Raw genomic sequence first — 18,690 nt, 5'->3', positions numbered from 1 at the left:
AGTAGCTTCGAGAACACTGTCCAACCATCTTGTTCTTTGTCGTCCCCTTCTCCTTGTGCCCTCAATCTTTCCCAACATCAGGGTCTTTTCCAGGGAGTCTTCTCTTCTCATGAGGTGGCCAAAGTATTGGAGCCTCAGCTTCACGATCTGTCCTTCCAGTGAGCCCTCAGGGCTGATTTCCTTAAGAATGGATACGTTTGATCTTCTTGCAGTCCATGGGACTCTCAAGAGTCTCCTCCAGCACCATAATTCAAAAGCATCAATTCTTCGGTGATCAGCCTTCTTTATGGTCCAGCTCTTACTTCCATACATCACTCCTGGGAAAACCATAGCTTTAACTATACTGACCTTTAACTCATCCTTATTCCTTAGTTTATCAGTCATAGTTACGAATTCTATGTATTATTTCAATTTGTTCTGTCAAATTTCCTTGGTGGGTATCTCTTCTTTCCATTTTTTCCTTCTTTCCCATTTTTTGTTTGATAGCATTTCTTCTTGCGTTCCTTTTTCTTCTCATTTTGTCAAGGCTTCCATATTTCTGGGGGAATGCCCTCTGGTATATTTGACGCTGCTCATTCACTATGCTGGTGTCTTCCTGAGCTTGATGGCACTTTCCACATCTAGGGCATACATTGCAGCTGAGCTGCAATTATTATGCATAGCTGTCAACTTTTCCCTTTTCTTGCAAGGAATCTTATTGGAATAATGGAATTTCCCTTAAAAAGGGAGGGGGGGAGTTGACAGCTATGTTATTATGGATTTGAATAACCTTCAGGTATTCTAGAGGGCTTTGTCTCTTTTGAACTTCCATTTTACTGGTCCCCTCATTTCTTATAAGCCTTCTCTTTTGAAGCCATGGCTGCGAATCCCGGATTTGACCTCCATAGAGGAAGAATAGTGACAAATTTGTATGGGCGCTAAACTGTGAAAAGCTACCCAGTGACATTTTGCAGAAGTTTAGTGAAGGGTCCATTACCTTTCAGTATTTTTGTTAACAACTTTGAAGGAATGGGCAGCACCCTTGATGATTTGATGAAAGGTTTCAGGAAAAGCCTGAACACGCACGTGTCGTAAGAAGGCACAGATAATGTGAAGAGCCTTTTTTTCAAAAAAATGTTATAAGTGCTATTGCAGTTAGCTGTTTGGTGTTTTGTAACAGTCACTGGTTATTCACTATTACAGGGGGTTAGTTTTTGTTTTTTGTTTGCTCAGTCCAGAGACAGTGTGTGTATTACATTTTAAGTTTTGATTAGAAGATGCAGCCATTTGCCACACGACACAACATGAAAGATGGTGGGGTTTTTTGTTTAGGGGTAGGTTCATTTTGTAAACACAGAATGTTAGAGGAGCCCTCAGGGCACATGAGAAATGAATGATTCCACCTTTGTGTGTGTTCAGTTTCAACTTCTGAAATCGTGTAAATCTGTCTTAGAATGAGATTAAACAGTTTTGTTTCCAAATAAGTGATAACCAAGAATCTAGTAGTTTTGCTAAAGATTTCATAGTGTCTTCCTAGCTACTCAGATGCGATTTAAGCTTGCTTGCTTGCTAACCATTTGTGTTTTGTTTTGTAGGTGACCCCCTTCAGTGCAGTGCTTGGGTGGGCCAGTGTGCATTGTACATAGTCATCATGATGTTTGAGAAAACCATCATCATCATAGTTCTCCTAATACCTCAGTGGAAAGAGGTTTGAGTCTTGATATACATATATTTACTAGATAGAGAGATAGATAGACAGACCATATAGTAACCAGTGCTTTAATTTAATTCAATGAGACTAGTCCTGTTCTAACAACTGACCTAATGAAAATATTTGTGGTGGCTAAGCCTTAATAGTAAAATACCATATTGCATCTGTAGGGTATGAATAACCATTTATTCAAAAACCTTCCTTCTGTCCTGTTGAGTAGATGCTTCAGTTACAATTTATTCTCTCAGGTTCTTTCAACTAAGTCATACTCTGAGGAGACTACCTGAAATCAATGGCAAGCTTAAGTCCATTGACGTCAATGGGACTTCTCTGGGTATGACATTGTCGGCTAAAATCTGTATCTGCAATGGTAGACTCCCAAATAATGAGTAGGATCTTATCATAGACTCTAGGGCAGTGCCAAGCATCTAAATATTAAAGTGCTGAAAAATTAATAGATCACATGGTAATCTAGAAGCAGGTGACATGCCTATGTGTTCTGCAACTACATACAGTTTCCACCATACCTCTTTCTCCAGTTTTATCCTTTTTCTGAATTCTGCTTTCATGAAGCTGACTAGAAAATTGCAAGTCCTGCAACAATCAGTCTGCCTCATATAAAGAAGTTCCAGATGCAGAGGTCTCTGGTTCTTGGAGCTAACACTATTCAGAGCTTTGAATAGTATTTCCTAGGCCATTTATTTCAAAATACACTTGTTGCTGACCCAAAGTGCTTTTTAATCATTGCGGATTAAAGCAATAAAGTGTCCGGATATGTTTAATGTTCATTTTATTATTTCAGGCCCTAGTGAAATAGGTACACATCTGAACATCGTTTAAGAACAAACCTAATATCGTCATTATGCTATAGGTTGTATCCAATGGTATCTGTGTATGAGTGGAACAGACTTCCACTCCTGCAAGAGGACTTCACCATCTTTGCCTCTCATGCTCTGAAAAAGTTCAATCACATAATGTTGGATTTCACTCAGTAAAAACTATTTCATTTCTGTCCCCTCAGCTCTTCCCAACCCCACGTCCCTTTAACTTGATGCCACATACAGTGAAAAAAGATAACCTGAAAACTCAGTTGTACATGTATGTAATTCCATAATATTAATGTGCTTCTTTCTCTCTTTGCAGGTAGCTGTATTGAATCCTATAAAGAATCCTCAGTTGGAGCTGGCTATTGTCATGCTAATAGTCCCCTTCTTTGTAAATGTTGGTATAAACAAACGTTTTCTGGATATTTAGTGTGTTTAAAAATATTTATACTTGGGAGTGCAAATACATTGCAGTGGCACATGACAGAACATAAAAAGCTGATGCCATAAAACTGTAAAAGGTTAATTGGCTCTTGAACATAGCATTTAGTTGTAGGACAGGTATCAATTCTTTCAACATTTCTAAATCCTCTTCAAAGAAATAGTGATTTCTCTTCCATGATGGTGATTGTAAGAACATTAATGGATAAGTGGGAACCGCCCCACATGCACACACACACTTTGCTTTCAAAAGTAGGGAATAATCAGAAATCATTTTTAAAATTGGTTTTAATCCCATTCAGATTGAGGCATAGAAATTGATTTGAGCTGCTTGTCTGTTCTTTGACTGTGTTCAACTACTCCGTGAAGCTAAGCGTGCTGATTTTATAGGGGCATTTTTCTTACACAAGTAAAGGCTCCTAAAGATCTGCACATGTTCTGTTGGAAGTACGTGCAGATGCACACTAAACAATAACCACATTGCTAAGTGTAGCACTATTTGCTTTTTGTGCCAAACAGTATGTGCCATAGGCTGGGCGGCTCCCAATTGAGTGTTAAAAACAATACAGCATTAAATATTACTGCCATACTGCCAATATGCACTTATATTTACACAACATTGGGAGCTATGAATAATTACAATACTTTGTTATTTAATGCCATTATTTCATAAGTTAACCAGCTGTATTTTGTATTTCATGTGCTTCTCCGTTACAATTACAGTTTTAAAATACTTGACCATTGTTTGACTTTTCAAGTGGCCCAAGGGAGCAACTGTGTACAGTCTAGTTGGACATGGGGCTTTTTGCTCTTGAAATATTTTAAAAGAGGAAGCGGTTTTGCACCAGGCACAAATTGAATAAGGTTTTGTATGTCAAAATTAAGATCTTGCCTCAAGTCAGGAGGACAACAGGATGCTTTTACACACCATTGTGCTCCCATTGCTGCACTCACATAAATAACTTTCATAAATGAAATATGTGCAGCCTTGTGCAGCTGATCTTTTCAGAAGCAGCATTTATAATAGATGGGTCACTATCTCATGTATCTCACATCTGATAACATGTGTGACTAAAACATTTAAAGGATAATCTAATCAATATTCAGCAAGACACTTCAAAGTGCAGCAAAGTCCTAACTCAGAGTCTTCAGTGAATACCAAATCTGAAGCTGGCACATATTTCTAGTCAATCTGTTTGCCACTCTTTATTTTTTCAATCATGAGCCACATCAGAGGGCACACAATTTAAATAAATGTTTGCTAAATGTAAAAGTGGATAGTTTTTTAGTCCTTCTGTTGTCTTGGTAGCACTCTGGGTTTTTTCTTTGCATTATCTTACCTGCTGAGTACAGGAGAAATGTGAACATTCACTGTGGGTATAATAATTCTCATATAGAAATGAGTTTTTGTTCAATATTCTAATCCACTAAAACCAAATTTTTATTTTCTAAGCATGTTGTGAAATGTGCTTCCCGGTGTTGCTGGACTATAACTCCCATCATCCCTAGCCATCTACCAAGAAAGCTGAGGTTGATGGGATTTGGAATCCAACGACATCTGAGAGGGCACCAAGTTGACTACTTCCGTTTGAAACATCTCCTTCATGTTTTCTTTATAATTGAAGCTGCTGAACACAAGTTTAAGGTGCTCAGCATTCTTGGTGGCCCATTTAACTTTATTAGTGTGTGTGTGTGTGTGTGTGTAGATAGATGATAGATAGATAGATAGATAGATAGATAGATAGATAGATAGATAGATGAAAGATACAGTCTTTACTGTAAGTCCCTTAAATATGACTGCTGTCTTATGGATTGAATGACAGATGGCACTTAACATTGACTTCTCCATCATAACAGGCATTCATGTTCTGGGTAGTTGATAACTTCCTTATGAAGAAAGGGAAAACAAAAGCTAAACTTGAAGAAAAAGAAGCTGGGCAGGATTCAAGGAATGGAAGCAAAGTTCGATACAGGAGAGCAGCCTCACACGAAGAGTCTGAGTCAGAGGCAAGTTCTGCATTTGCTATTACTATAGTTTGCAATAAACAAATGGGAAGGGAGTGATGGCGCAACCTTATGTAACTTTAGTTTTTGCTTTTATTCCAATAATGGTACTGTATCTACTCCTTTTTGCTGTGTTGATAAAGGGCAAGGTTAACAGTTACCTAAAGACCCAAGTGAGTCATACATACTACTTGTTTAGCTTACAACACTTCCCTCTCCCCCTTTTAAAAGTGTGTTTGCATTTGAAGATACTTTTGGGTGTGAGGGAAAACAAATACGAGTTGTGTCTAATTGCATGTCAAAATTTTGCCTATAGATCCTAATTTCAGCAGACGATGAAATGGAAGAATCAGATGTTGAAGAGGATCTTCGGAGACTGACTAACTTAAAGTCTGTAAAGAAAAAGAAGCATCGATTTGGTCTGCCTGTATGACAGATTCTGTGGCCTGCACATTTGCAGGTTTTGTGACAGATGCTTCTATGGATAGTGGATTTTTCACTTGGCAACACTATGCTTATTGCCTGGAAACTGACTCAGAAGAAACAGAACATGGATAGTGGGGAAAGCTACCTGTTCAGTTGCACTATGGAAACACTGACCAAATATGCAAGAGTACCTTTTCATCATGGGTGGAAAAATTCTTGTTACCAAGGCAATTTGTACGCGACCCTTTGGAAAAAGGCGCCATAGAGCACCATTGTTTCTGCTATGGTTCCTGAACGATATTATGAGAGAGACGTCGGATTAACAACATTTGAATCAGTATGTTTTATTACTTAAAAAAAAAAAGGCTTTTGCAACATATTCCTAGGACAGAATAGTTTTGCAGTTACAAATCGTAACTTAATATTCTTATGTAACTTTACTTCTTAAGGGTACTTTTGGCTGTAAAAGTTGCCCCACCCCCCTACCCCAAAGCTCCTCTAACCTATTTGAACTTTTATATTTAAGTTATATTTTCATACTGGGATATTTAAGGATTGTGTTTGTCAAAGAATATTATGTTGTTACTTTCTGTGTGTGGTGAAAAGGTCAAAAACTTGCAGCAAAAAAAAATGTTTTTCATTGTGTCTGTCATATAAAGGAGAGTCATGTGACAAAGGGAAATGGTGGCCAAGTGGCCTCTAGTTACACATGGCCTCGAATGGGAGCTCTGCGCAAGCCTGGCTAAACCAAAACACAGTGAAAGGCAGCAAGTAGTTGGCAGATTAAATTCCTGGTCACTTCTGTGACCTGAAGACCATTTGGTGTATACATGGTCCTGTGCACTTTAGCATAAAAGCAACAATAATTGGCAATTCTATTTGTCACTGAACATTTTAGAGACTTCAGTAATGTTGGTTTCTTAAGTGCTTGCAAGTCTTCTGAGCCCATATCTCAACTATTCCAAATCTGAAGCAACATTCCTTTTCTATATATATGATATTACAATCTTTCCTTGAAACGATAACAGTTGGGCCTTCGTGTGATCGACAGCTATGAATAGTGATGTAACAGGATTTGAAATTCTGTTCTTCCTTAGAGCATTTCTTACTGCTACAAAGAGTGCTGATCACTTTTAGCAGTAACTCATTCCTCAATTTCCTAAGAACAAAATAAGGCCAGAGGTAACAGCACCTAATGCATATACTCACCCATTAACAACATCATGGTAGTTGCTGCTTTTGTTGTTCTGCTATCCTATGGTAACTCAGAATATCTCTCTTGTCAATGGAATACTTGCCTACCTGATTTGGTGCCCACAACTTATTTTGATGCTAGTTACTATTTGGCAGTTTTCCATGCTCATTTAAATCTTTGATACAACAAAACAGCAAAAGTGTTTTCAGAATAAGAAGAGGGGGGGATGCAAATCTGTAATTTATGGTATCTGAATATCAGACTATATTTCAAGCCTTACAACACTTTCAACGACAGGAGCTCGGACTTTTCAGATATTTTTTTTTACAGTTTTTATATGTGTAGTCTGTCTTAAATGCAGTCGGCTACACAGGCAGCTGGTGTTGGGGGATATCACTGGACTTGGGGGGGGTACAATGCAAGGCTCCATTGTTGCTTTTTGCTAGCTTAACGGCGGTAGTTCTGAGGGGAGTGACATTTGCCTCACTTGCCATGGGCGATGCGTTTCGGAACTACATAATGAATGGTGGGGGTTGTTTCTTTTGCACAGCATCATATCTGCAATACTTTGTTACATGTTGGTGTTCAGGCTGAAAACAAAGGGAAATGATGCTTATCTCAATATAAAGTTAAGCGAAGCCTCTATTAGGAGGCGGGGAAATGCCTGTTCTGTCAAGAATCACACCTGAAGGCAGGTTCCATCACACCTTTGTGAGATTCTTGGGGACAAATTAGATGTTTATGGGAGGCCTTCTCCCCAGTACATCCACATCCTTATCCTCAGTAAGATTTATATGCAAATAACATGTATGGGCTTCCTCTGGATTGGGGCCAAAGCAGAGGGGAAAGGATTAAAGCACCTCTTCTCTCCCTCATGCTTGGGTCCCCGTGCCGATGGGGTAGTCCATACCTGTAATCTATTTTTAAAAGTTCATTCAGGGACTCAAAATTGTGTGGATGGCATCTCATTTCTGCAGAATGGCAGATACGGATATGATTTGTCAATTTAACTTACTTTACCTGAGGTAGTGAAACAAACCGAGATGAAACCGTAGGCCATTTATTTATTTTTCAGTTTCATAATACCTAGCTGACTAAATCCAAAAGCTTAACTTTATTCATTTCTTCCTGTGGCTTCAGTTACGTGAAATGTCTGTTTTAAACAGTGTTGGGATGGGGAATTGTAAAAAATGAACCCAAAGCCTTAATTGTGTTAAATATTCCAACTTGGAGGAGACCTCAGATTTACCATTTTATTGAATAGCATGAGGCATTGGAAAGCAGCTTAATTCAAAAACCTAAAGAATAAAGGGTACTCTGTTCAGCTTTTTTGCTGCATTGTTGTATTTCACGGTGCTTTTTGTGTCTTGCAGCTTGACATGGTGAAGCAGTACTGGCCAAAGATGGGTTTAAAATGCTCAGATGTCAATATGTGTGCATGGACCACATTTAAGAACAATAAAAATTGCCTTTGTGGGTCGCATCTAGATCTATGTTTCCCACAGCAGTCAGATTCCTCTAGGCCAGCCTTTCTCAACTTCGGCTCCCCATTTGTTGTTGGACTACAACTCCCATAATCCCTGACCACAGGCCCTGCTGGCTAGGGATGCTGGGAGTTGTAGTCCAACAATGTCCGAGGACCCAAGGTTGAGAAAGGCTGCTCTAGCTGTTACGCGGGACATCAAATTAATGGCCTTCTGCTGTCAAGTCCCCAGTAGCTGGTATTTAGAGGTACACACTGCTTCTATACAGAGGTCCCGCATGGTTGTCAGAGCTGTTAGATCAGTTGTCTGTAAACATCCATAAAGCTGTCACAGCTAGTGGTCATTGCGACATCACATCAGAGTTAACATGTGAAGAAGTTGGAGAATGGCTTGAATTTTGCTCTAAGCTCTTCTGTAAAACAAACTAATTACTTTTGGAAAGGTGCAATAGAATAAAGGAACAATAATTTTGAATGGGGGCAGGGGCAGGGGCAGGATACAGCCTAGCTGAAATTGGCTATGTTTTGCTCTTTACAGTGCTGCATTTTTGCTTGCCCTTAAATTGATTTTGGGTGTGTTGGCTTGCTCCTCAGTGAGTTGTGGCAGTTTGAAGAGGGCAGAGGAAGAGAGGAAGTAGGCAAAACCTAAGTGGAACTCTGAAGGTCAATTTGTAAAGATCTTGTCACAAAAAAGTGTACTTCAGTCTGTGCTTGAGAAACCTGATTCTAATGTGACTAATGTGGTCCAGTTCTTTCTACTCTTAAAACAAAAATAGTACCGTGTGCTGAATTCAATGGAGAGACTATCAGTTTCCCCTTGCCAAATGGATGAGATCCAAAAATGAAACAGACCGTGATTTGCCTCATTGACTGTGCATGATATCATGTGCCCGACATAATTATTTGGGACATCCTGTGGTGGTTATGTAGTCATCATTTTCTGTTTTTAAACATATTAGTGTCTCCCATACGATCTTTAAATGAAATGCTGTGTGTTAATGTTGCTGGAAAAAAATGTGTTACAAGCTTCTCTTCAGGGAAAAGACCTCATACTCGTTGATTTGTGAACCGAACTACAGCAATGCAAAGGCATTCCCCTCACAAGCATGTGCTTGGTTTCCAGCTATGCCTTGCTGGAAGGAAAGCGGTGGGAGGAGGGCTGTTCAGCCTTAACATTTCCTATTTTGAAATCTGGGCATCTTCGCCCCTGTGCATGGCTAATTGCAGTTTGCAGCATCCGTACAAAAGCAGTGTGGTGGTGAACACAACAAAACCAGCCACATCGGCCAATAGGAAACTTGCAATACATCAAAACTCTTGTAAAAGTTTCCGGTTAAATGACAGGAAAATACTATAGTTTTACAAAGCAAATGTGTTTTTGTTTTTTTAAGGGATACTCTTTGCAATTAGGATTTTTGGGTGCATCTGGGATTCGAAATAAAAAGTAGGTCCCTTGAAGTTAAAAATGCAAGTCAAGATGTCCTCCGGATCATGTTTAACTTATGGTGTTTCATTAAAATGGAAAGAATGTTATGTACCTAAATCATGGTTTACAATAAAGTTTTGACTTAATAAAAAAATGTCCCAGCTTTCTTCACTTCATTACCTGCATATTGGATTTATTTAATATACAGTTAACTGGCGGTAACAGATACTGCAAAGGAGTTGGATCTGGTTACCCAATGGTCATTTCTTAACTATTTTATTGAAGATGGCCCCACATGAAGAGCACTGAGGGAGTCCAATGTAAATTGACTCAGTGCATGAGTTATGCCTGAGACCTGGTTCCCTTTCTCCAGGTAGGGTTGCTGCAGTCAGCAAAGCAGTTGAATCTGGCAAAGGCGTTCCCAGCCACTGAGACCATGGGTGTACACAGAGATGGTGCCAGTTGTAGGATAACCCCCAAAGCTGTACTTGGTACTTCAGGAAAGGTATAACATCATCTAAGACAGGTTGAATATCTCCATCCAGAATTAGAGTTCCTAATCAACAGCTTGTCTAGATGAAGTTTCATCTTGTTGGCCTTCATCCATATCCCCTTCCCTTCAGCTGTACTTATCTCAGCAAGGCCTACTTCTTGCTTTTGGAATTTAGCTGGAGAGAGTAGTGGAAATTGATATTAAAATGACCCAGAAGATTGACTTTTTGCTGAGGAGAATTAGCAACTGGGAAGTTCAAGCACCTCATTTTCCCCACTTAAATTTTCTCCACAGTGAGTGTCCCTACCCCAACAGTGGGGGAAAGACTCCTTTTAACCCTCATTACAACTAGTTCTGCCCTACTGGCTTTCCATGAGATTTATGTATGTATGCCTAATACTAAATTGAGCATCTGCAACACAAAGCACTGCCCTTTAAGGCTATAAATAGAGGCTCAGAGGGTTCCCTTAGAGCAACTACAGCAACTACTTGTTCAAGCAGAAAGGACAAGACTTCCACATAGTTCTGCTGGCCCAGCTGTCTTTTCTTGTCACTTGTGTGGTTCTTCTCGCTTCAGCCACGCAGCTCAGTAAATGCTGTGAACCTCAGTCACCGCTAAGAATAAACCTCTCAACATCAAGGCTGTGTCAACCTCAAACACTCCAGGAACTAGATTGGGAAGATGACCCAGTAGACTGACCTCACACAAGAGTCTATAAAAGTTAGAGAAAGCCGACTACTTCAGCCTTTGGATTTTAAACAAGGAGACTACTGGTACTTTTAGTGCGAGTGCTGCAGCGATGTCACAGGTATAAATAGCTTTTATTTTTTCCTTTGTTTTTCTAGCATTAATATTGGTTAGCATTGTGCTTATCTGCAGCTCTGTCAATGCTATAGCTGCAAACTGAATTGGCAAAGGTGGTGCTGCACAGCTTTGGGATCAGGGGTTCAGCAATTAACTATTCTAGCAAGTTTTGGGGACTAAGAAAAATGTGTTTTTAGCTTTCTCCTGCTATCCTGCTTTCCCCCTTCCAGTATCAGTGAATACATTTAAGGTCTAGTGTTTTAATACATGCTAATGTTTTTATAGAATTCTTGAATCTTAGGTTATGTGCGTGTTCAGCTTTGCTTGAGCAATGATAGCTCAATCTTTATGACAACAGAATAAAGTTTGCTGTTGAGGCAAATGTTTTACAATACTTGAGTTAACAGTTGGTTGGACAATTTGTAAAGCTGAACTTTTCTTCCTGTCCACCTTTCAAGATGAGGTGGGCGTTTTTTTGCAGGGGAACATTATGCTAACAAGGGCTCAGAGTGTAGAGCTGCCTTGTATGTCAGATTGCCATGTGTTCTATTTTTCCAGGACGCATCCCCTTTTTCAAGAGTAGAATTTGAGACCAATTGCACTTACTTGCTTTGATTGGCAGTCATAGCATCCTCTTTTTTGCTCTTCAAAATATGGCAAGATAGGGAGTTTTCATCATGCAAACCATGCTTTCCTAATGGAACCAATTATGTCAGGGCTAGGACGAAAGGGAATTTTGGAGCAGATTAGGCACACAGGCAGCAACTATTCAGAAGCTGTTTTAGGAGGCTGTGCCTAGGAATTTTGTTCTGCTTAGTGTCTGTTCAAAGTAAATATTCACTGAAGGAATACTAGAGATGTTCTAAACAAGCACTCATTTCCCTGCCACATTTTCAGATAAATGGTAGGATAGATTGTTGGTATGGCAAGCACAGGAATGGTTACAGGCTGAAAGCTTTGCCCATGACTAAATTTGTCACTTCATTAACACTGGAAATAATGTGTTCACTGGCAGGAATCGTATTATGGTCTTGATGCCAGCAGAGCTGCTGATCGCTCTGGTCTGTAGTGCTTGTTGACTGCTTTTCTATCATGGGGGAGAAGAGGTAGGGCTAGGTCTGCAAGTTCCCTGATCTCATGGGGGCTGCTTTTAACCCATTTGGTTGTTTATAACTTGGTGAGTTGCTCCTGTGGAATGGCTGTTCCAGCATGACACAACCAGGTGTTGGCTGATCTGCAGAAAAGTACTTCAGTTATAGGCATTATAAATCTGTGGGGATGTGGTGGCGCTGTGGTCTAAACCACTGAGCCTCTTGGGCTTGCCGATCGGAAGGTTGGCAGTTTGAATCCCCGCAACAGGGTGAGCTCCCGTTGCTGTGTCCCAACTCCTGCCAACCTAGCAGTTTGAAAGCACACCAGTGCAAGTAGATAAATAGGTATCGCTGCAGTGGGAAGGTAAACTGCGTTTCTGTGCGCTCTGGTTTCCATCATGGTGTTCTGTTGTGCCAGAAGCGCTTTAGTCATGCTGGCCACATGACCCGGAAAGCTGTCTGTGGACAAACACCGGCTCCCTCTGCCTGAAAGCGAGATGAGCGCCACAACGCCATGGGTCCTTTACTTTTACCTTTACCTTTTATAAATCTGTGGTAGCGAAAACAGCAAAGAGTTTCATGGCATCTATAAAATACACACTTTTTATTATTATGCATGCAGTGGCGTGCAGTGAATTTTTTTGTAGGGGGACAGGGCCAGAGGCCCCAGCTTCTAAGGGCAATGGGGGGGTATGTCCTGTTGTCCTGCATGTGGGCATCGCACCTCCTTCCCTAATCCAGGCAGAAGCTTCCTGGGCTTTGGAAAGGAGGAGCCAGACTTTAATATTCTGATTTACCAGGAACATTTAGGAGACTAGCCAACCCCCCTAGTTCATTGATTGCACACTATTGGATGCATGCATTTGTTAACTATCAACTGAGGATCCCACTTCATGCGCCTGGTGAAGTGGACTCTAGGGCAATTCCAGGCTGTCACTATTTTGGGGGGTCAGCCACATACTGGCAAATTCACTTTCCACAATTATTGGTAGGTCTTCTGCCACAATCTCACTTCCCTGAAAGAGCAAGCTTTTGCAATAAGAAAGGTAGTTGGAAAATGCCCAGAGAACTGTGAGAAAACACTTGTTTTGATACAGCATTGTCTAACCTCCCCACAACCACATCAGAATAAATGCTCGTTAAACAGCCAACATTGTCTAACCTTTCTGCAAACAGATCAGGATGAATACTCAGTAAACTGACCATCTGAAAGCACCCCTAGTCCACAGAAGCTTATACAATGATTTATTCATCTTTAAGGTGCCACAAGACTCTACAGTAATGGTCGGTCACATGATAATTGTCACACCGAGTGCTTTGAAAATAGACACCATTTGGCAACTTTAAAGGGCAGACTAGACCTGAGTCAGAGCACTGGTTCATCGAGCTCAGTACACTTTCTACACTGGCCAGCAGTGGTTGTCTGGCAATGAAAATTCCCAGCCCCACCTGCAGATGCTGGGACTCTACCATTGAGCTACAGCCATAATGTGAAATAGGCTGCTCCCCATTCTGGGCCAGATTCAACTAAACAGACACACTAGCAGAATCCATGAACTGGGTCTTGCTAGTGCAACAAGGCTTCCTCTTCTCCTCCCCCTATGAGCCCCCACAAATTGGCTTGCATGTGGGTCAGGAGATCCCCTAGAACAGCTTGTGGGAGAGGAAAGGGGAAATAATTCTCTTAGCCTAAGCATTTCTGCTTGCCAGATGGAACTATCCTACTAGCGTGACAACGTATTCCTCCCCAAGTGTTCAGGCCTTCAATAGGTCCTCCTGGTTCAGGGGAACACAAAATATTTGAATGCCGTCGCTGTCTGCCCATTGCTGCTGGACAGTTTTTGAAAAGCAAGCTTTTAAAAGTCAGCCTTTAATTTGTTCTTTGCCTGGCGCTGTTCTTTGCTTCCCTAGGGGTCTGAGTTCTATTTTTTTTTTTTATTTGGTTCCCACAGTAAACTGGAAGCAAGCTATTCCCACGCATTCTTTAAATATGTAGACATCTCCATCGTTACAAATCTTTTGCTTTGCTGTATTTAAATGGCATTATTGTGTAAGCCAATTAATTTGAGGGTTTTTGTGCCCATACCAATTTATGTCTACTCTGTATCAAGATGAACCTGCCATCCTTATTGATGATTTAGCAAAAAGAGTACCTCCCACTTATCATGGGCAAAGAGAAATGATTTTGCATTCGAGAAAATCTCAAAGTGGATATGTTCAGGACCACCAAGTTAAACAAAACCAAAAATAGAATTTACTTCCCAAAAATGTGCACACAAAGTGGTGGCATCTTTCTTCTGTTTTCCAAAGCAATTACACTAGAAAGCTGAAATGGGGCAAGTTAAAATGCATCAAGTTTATTTTTATATTAGGTGCTTCCCAGTGTGTAGAACACAGTGTCCAATCTGGACACACATCCTTAAGGACAGGACATGGGCAACAGCTACTCTTGTGCATTGACATCACCTTCTCCTCATTACACAGCACTATCAATTGACATAGTCCCCCAAATTTACATAAAGTTCCTTGCCCAATGAGCTTAAATCTCTTATTATTATTATTATTATTATTATTATTATTATTATTATTATTATTATTAGTGCTAGTATTCATTTCATTTCTATACCACTTTATATGGGGGAGGGAATCTCAAAGTGGTTTACAGCCTACATTAAAACATCAAATAAATCAAGAATAAAACATTACTGAATAATGTATACGGTATACATCCAAAGCAACATAACTAACAGGAAACTAAAATGTTATCTTAAAGATTTCTAAATAAAACATTACAAAGGTGGTCAACTACAGAATGTACATTTAATGCACATTTAATGCAAAAAAAAAAAAGTTAAGCATTTCATGTGGTTACCTAAAGGAATGTGGCCAGGCGATAGGATGGAGTAGCTTAAAATGGATAAGGCAGCAAGTTACCTCTGTTGCAGTTATGCTGCTCCATCTTTTTATACAAATATATTCCTTTTTAGCCAGCTCCTGTGAAGAAGAAGCGCCCTCCAGTAAAGGAAGAAGATCTCAAAGGGGCTAGAGGGAAGCTCTCTGGCAACCAGGAAATCAAATCCAAAACCTACCAAGTCATGAAGCAATGTGGTGAGTGTCTACTGCAATCCTTTCTGCGATATAATGTAACCTTGAGCTGAGCGCTGGAAGAATGGATGCTTGAATAGTCCTTTAAACAGCAGATTACTCAACATCCAACGCTAAGTAGATACTAGGGGCACATGTTTCCAACTGCATGTGAATCAAATTACAGATAGGTAGCCTTGTTGGTCTGCCATAGTCAAAATAAAAAAATTCCTTCCAGTAGCACCTTAAAGACCAACTAAGTTAGTTCTTGGTATGAGCTTTCGTGTGCATGCACACTTCTTCAGATACACTGAAACAGAAGTTGCCAGATCCTTCTATATAGTGAGAAGGTGGGGAGGGGTATTACTCAGAAGGGTGGTGGGAATGGGTGATTGGCAGATAGCTGAGATGAGCCTGTTGACGACTCTTAACGACTGCAATAGGTCTTACAGGAAAAGGCAAGGGGTGAGATGGTGAAAAATGGCTTAGTCATGTATAATGAGATAAGAATCCAATGTCTCTGTTCAGACCAGGTCTCTCCATGGTTTTAAGTTTGGTAATGAGTTGCAATTCAGCAGCTTCTCTTTCCAGTCTATTTCTGAAATTCCTTTGTATTCCAGTCTATTTCTGAAATTCCTTTGTATTCCAGTCTATTTCTGAAATTCCTTTTTTACGTCAACAGGCTCATCTCAGCTATCTGCCAATCACCCATTCCCACCACCCTTCTGAGTAATACCCCTCCCCACCTTCTCACTATATAGAAGGATCTGGCAACTTCTGTTTCAGTGTATCTGAAGAAGTGTGCATGCACACGAAAGCTCATACCAAGAACTAACTTAGTTGGTCTTTAAGGTGCTACTGGAAGGAATTTTTTTATTTTGACTATGTGAATCAAAGTTCTGCTTACAAGGCCGTTGCTGCAATACAAATGTTTTCATGTTGGTGACGCACCTTTTAGACATGCATCATTTCGCAATACAGTAATTCAGTTTTACTAGCAAACAGGAGGTTAAGCTAACCCCTTTCCAGCCCTGGGAGGAGCGCGGGGAGCGTTCGCACGACACACCTACACACTGCAGCTGACACACTCACGTGTCACAACACACAGTTTGGAAACCTAGGCTGTATCCCATTGGTAATGAAACATAAATCATGAACGGCTGCCCCTTTTATGCAACAGTGTCTTGCGGTTACAAAAGCATTTTTCTCTCTCTCTCCGTTTTCTCCAGAACATGTGCCAACTGAGTATAGGCCTTCTCTTTCCCCATTAAAAGAAACACCCCCTACCCCACACAAGGTCTTTCTTTCCTAGCAGATACAGCCATGACAGCAAGTTTCTCCCCTCCCTGATAGGTTTTATACTGTGATCATAATGCTGTTTGCAGGATCACGCTACTTTTGCCATAACACTATGCTCCCAGGGCACACACCCCCCCAAAAAAAATACAGCTGGCCATCTGCATTAAATACTAAATGGTAAATATTCCGGCCTTATCTTCTCAGGGGAAGCTTTTCAAGATGGAGAGGATAGGTCCTTCTGTAGATAAATGTATTGCATTTTTTAAAAAGTGCATCTGCCAATGAGGTCCAAGTATCCAGCATTTCTGTGCACGCTGACCCCCTGGGTGTGTGACATTATGTATATTTCAGGGAACCTTTTCACAGCTGCTGTTGAGTGTGAAGCATTCTTGCTGTGGTATTAATTGTCTCCGGTTCTTTTTCCAGAGCAAGCTGGCTCTGCTGCGCCATCCATATTCAGCCGAGACCGCACAGGGGGGGAAACGGCATTTGATAAACCCAAAGAAGAGCCTCCGAAGAGTGTCTTTGACTGACTGCCAGCTTCAAGATCTGCAGCAAATATACATGGAATACTAAACCCCTTATTTTGCTTTCACATGCACCAGTCTTATTTCTTGCGCTGTTAATTCCTTTAATTCCTAATTAACAAGAAGAGTGTCTTGAAAGAAAGGCACTTATTTTTATATGGGGGGGCTTGTTTGCTTTTTGACCTTTCTTAGCTGCGTAGTGGATGATTCGAGTAGAGCAGTAGTTATTGGGCGCAGGCTGGTATTATAATGACCAATTTTGTTACAAACATACATGGATCTCTTCTATTTTATGTTCCAGAACAGTGTCTCAGTTCCAAATGTGGTTATAATTCTGAGCTGTAAAACCAATAAAGCATGGCGGTTCTGCTTTTGGCTAAGTACCTTTCTTCCCTTACAGAAAAACAGCTTCCTCCCACAAATAACTGGAGGAATTTGTGTTTTCACCCATTGGTGCCCAGCGTGAAAATTACCTTAATTCTAGGTGAAAGCTCTATAGTCTATCTGCCTCAGACTTGGCTTTTGGACAGAGACTTCCACTTAGACCCCTCTAACACAGTACCCTGATATCGCACCTGCTTTAGGTTGGGATGATGTACCAATTCACCCCAAACCCTTTAATGGGTTACCATCCCACCCAATGCTTTATCCAACTGCACCGAGTGGCAAGAGCACAGCCTTTTTCCCAGGCAGTGGACTGGAATGAAGACTTCCTGACTCTGGTCCATCATCTAGACTCCAGCTCCTTGCCTGCTCCTGGTTGGGCAGTTCAATTTGTGTGTGTGTTGCAAATCTATCCTGCCATCCGAAGCAGGCAGCTGGGAGAGGACCCAAAGGTCGGCTGTGAAGAGGCGACTCTTACCCCTCTCCTCAGGGGTGGAGGAAAAGGCTGTGATGGGCCGAAACCACTGTCCACCCCCAGCAGGGTAAGCAGCCATTCCAAGTCAACACTAACAGGCAGACTAGTCCTGGCTATTGTTCTCCTCCTTACAAGATGGTGTCACCTCCAGTCAGGTGAGGAGGTGGGAAAAATGCCTCCCCTTTCCTGAAGGACCTAATCCCTCAGTTGTCTCCATGGAACATGGTCACCTCTCCATGGAGCCTGGTAATGCAAATGGGGATACTTAGCTGGGCCAGCCAGGGCCATCATATTACAAGGAAGCTGGTTTCCTCTTGTATAGGCCCCAGTTTTGTAGACGGTTGAGACTCCCAGGCACAATGAACCCCTCAGTTCTATAACAATATAAGGGTATTTGATTAACTACATAGTGGAACATACAGTTCAGAATGTTGTACTCTGTAAAGCAATTCAGTTGAACAATTATCCTAACATTACTGTTTGTTGAGCACTTAACCTCCCTGTGGCTTTTTTATGATTTCCCTTGCCTCCTTGGAACCCAACCCCACCTCCCAAGCTATTTTGAAGGATCTCCTGACCCTCCATTGCAGACCAGGATGGGGTGGGGACTGCAGGAGAAATTGTGTATTGGAGGGTGTATTGGAGAGTCTTCCATCAGTAGAGGGACGCTAACTGCATATAATCCACTGCTTTCAAATGCAAGGGGTGAAAAAAGAGCATGGGGCCACAAAGGGTGATGCTGTCATGTTATTGACTTGTCATGGTACTGAACTCAGCAATATTACTGAACTTGTCATGTTACTGACAAGTTAGTTAGGTAATGCTGGGGCTTACATAATCAGAAATTGAGTAAGTTACACAGGCACTCCAGTTGCCACCTAAACCTCCCTCCAAAAATTAATATTTCCCAATCAAGAGACTGTGGCTTCCAATAGATATTGGCCCTTAAATCAACATTTAAGAAAGTATAGCATGCTGCTACAACCTCCCACGCTTGTCAAGGGTCGCTACAGTTTGAAATATGATGAAACAGAGGACAAACA

General features: G+C 41.0%; 2 protein-coding genes across 4 annotated transcripts in view; both read left to right on the top strand.

Annotated features, from left to right (window-relative positions):
• The window catches only part of LOC310700059 (store-operated calcium entry regulator STIMATE-like), a 31,489-nt gene extending 21,846 nt beyond the window's left edge, over nucleotides 1–9,643 (top strand). The window contains exons 5-9 of one of the 3 annotated variants that reach the window (XR_014522388.1): nucleotides 1,575–1,687; nucleotides 2,834–2,911; nucleotides 4,813–4,962; nucleotides 5,276–8,136; nucleotides 8,203–9,643. Coding sequence is in view for 2 of the 3 variants with exons in the window: in XM_083488900.1 (XP_083345026.1) it covers nucleotides 1,575–1,687; nucleotides 2,834–2,911; nucleotides 4,813–4,962; nucleotides 5,276–5,392 (458 nt within the window). In the remaining variant the exon portion in view is untranslated. Of the gene's footprint in view, nucleotides 1–1,574; nucleotides 1,688–2,833; nucleotides 2,912–4,812; nucleotides 4,963–5,275 lie in introns of all 3 variants that reach the window. The other 2 variants (XM_083488900.1, XM_083488901.1) reach the window with 2 other exon arrangements.
• Nucleotides 9,644–10,510: 867 nt separating this feature from the next.
• MUSTN1 (musculoskeletal, embryonic nuclear protein 1) lies at nucleotides 10,511–17,161 on the top strand. The gene is made up of 3 exons (XM_083488904.1): nucleotides 10,511–10,791; nucleotides 14,866–14,986; nucleotides 16,688–17,161. Exons 1-3 carry the CDS (start codon nucleotides 10,783–10,785, stop codon nucleotides 16,792–16,794), a joined length of 237 nt encoding a protein of 78 aa, XP_083345030.1. The 5' UTR covers nucleotides 10,511–10,782; the 3' UTR covers nucleotides 16,795–17,161.
• The last annotated feature ends 1,529 nt before the right edge of the window (nucleotides 17,162–18,690 follow it).

This window comes from Podarcis liolepis (assembly GCF_965112155.1).
Source record: "Podarcis liolepis genome assembly, chromosome: 2".
In the NCBI taxonomy this organism is placed as follows: Eukaryota; Metazoa; Chordata; class Lepidosauria; order Squamata; family Lacertidae; genus Podarcis; species Podarcis liolepis.
Note: the sequence above shows the minus strand (reverse complement) of the source record. Positions and strands in the feature narration are given on the sequence as shown.

Bases quoted from the DNA above. Each gene is read 5' to 3' on its own strand.
- MUSTN1 (XM_083488904.1), top strand. The intron at 14,987-16,687 runs GTGAGTGTCTAC...TTCTTTTTCCAG, and splicing joins CCAAGTCATGAAGCAATGTG to AGCAAGCTGGCTCTGCTGCG.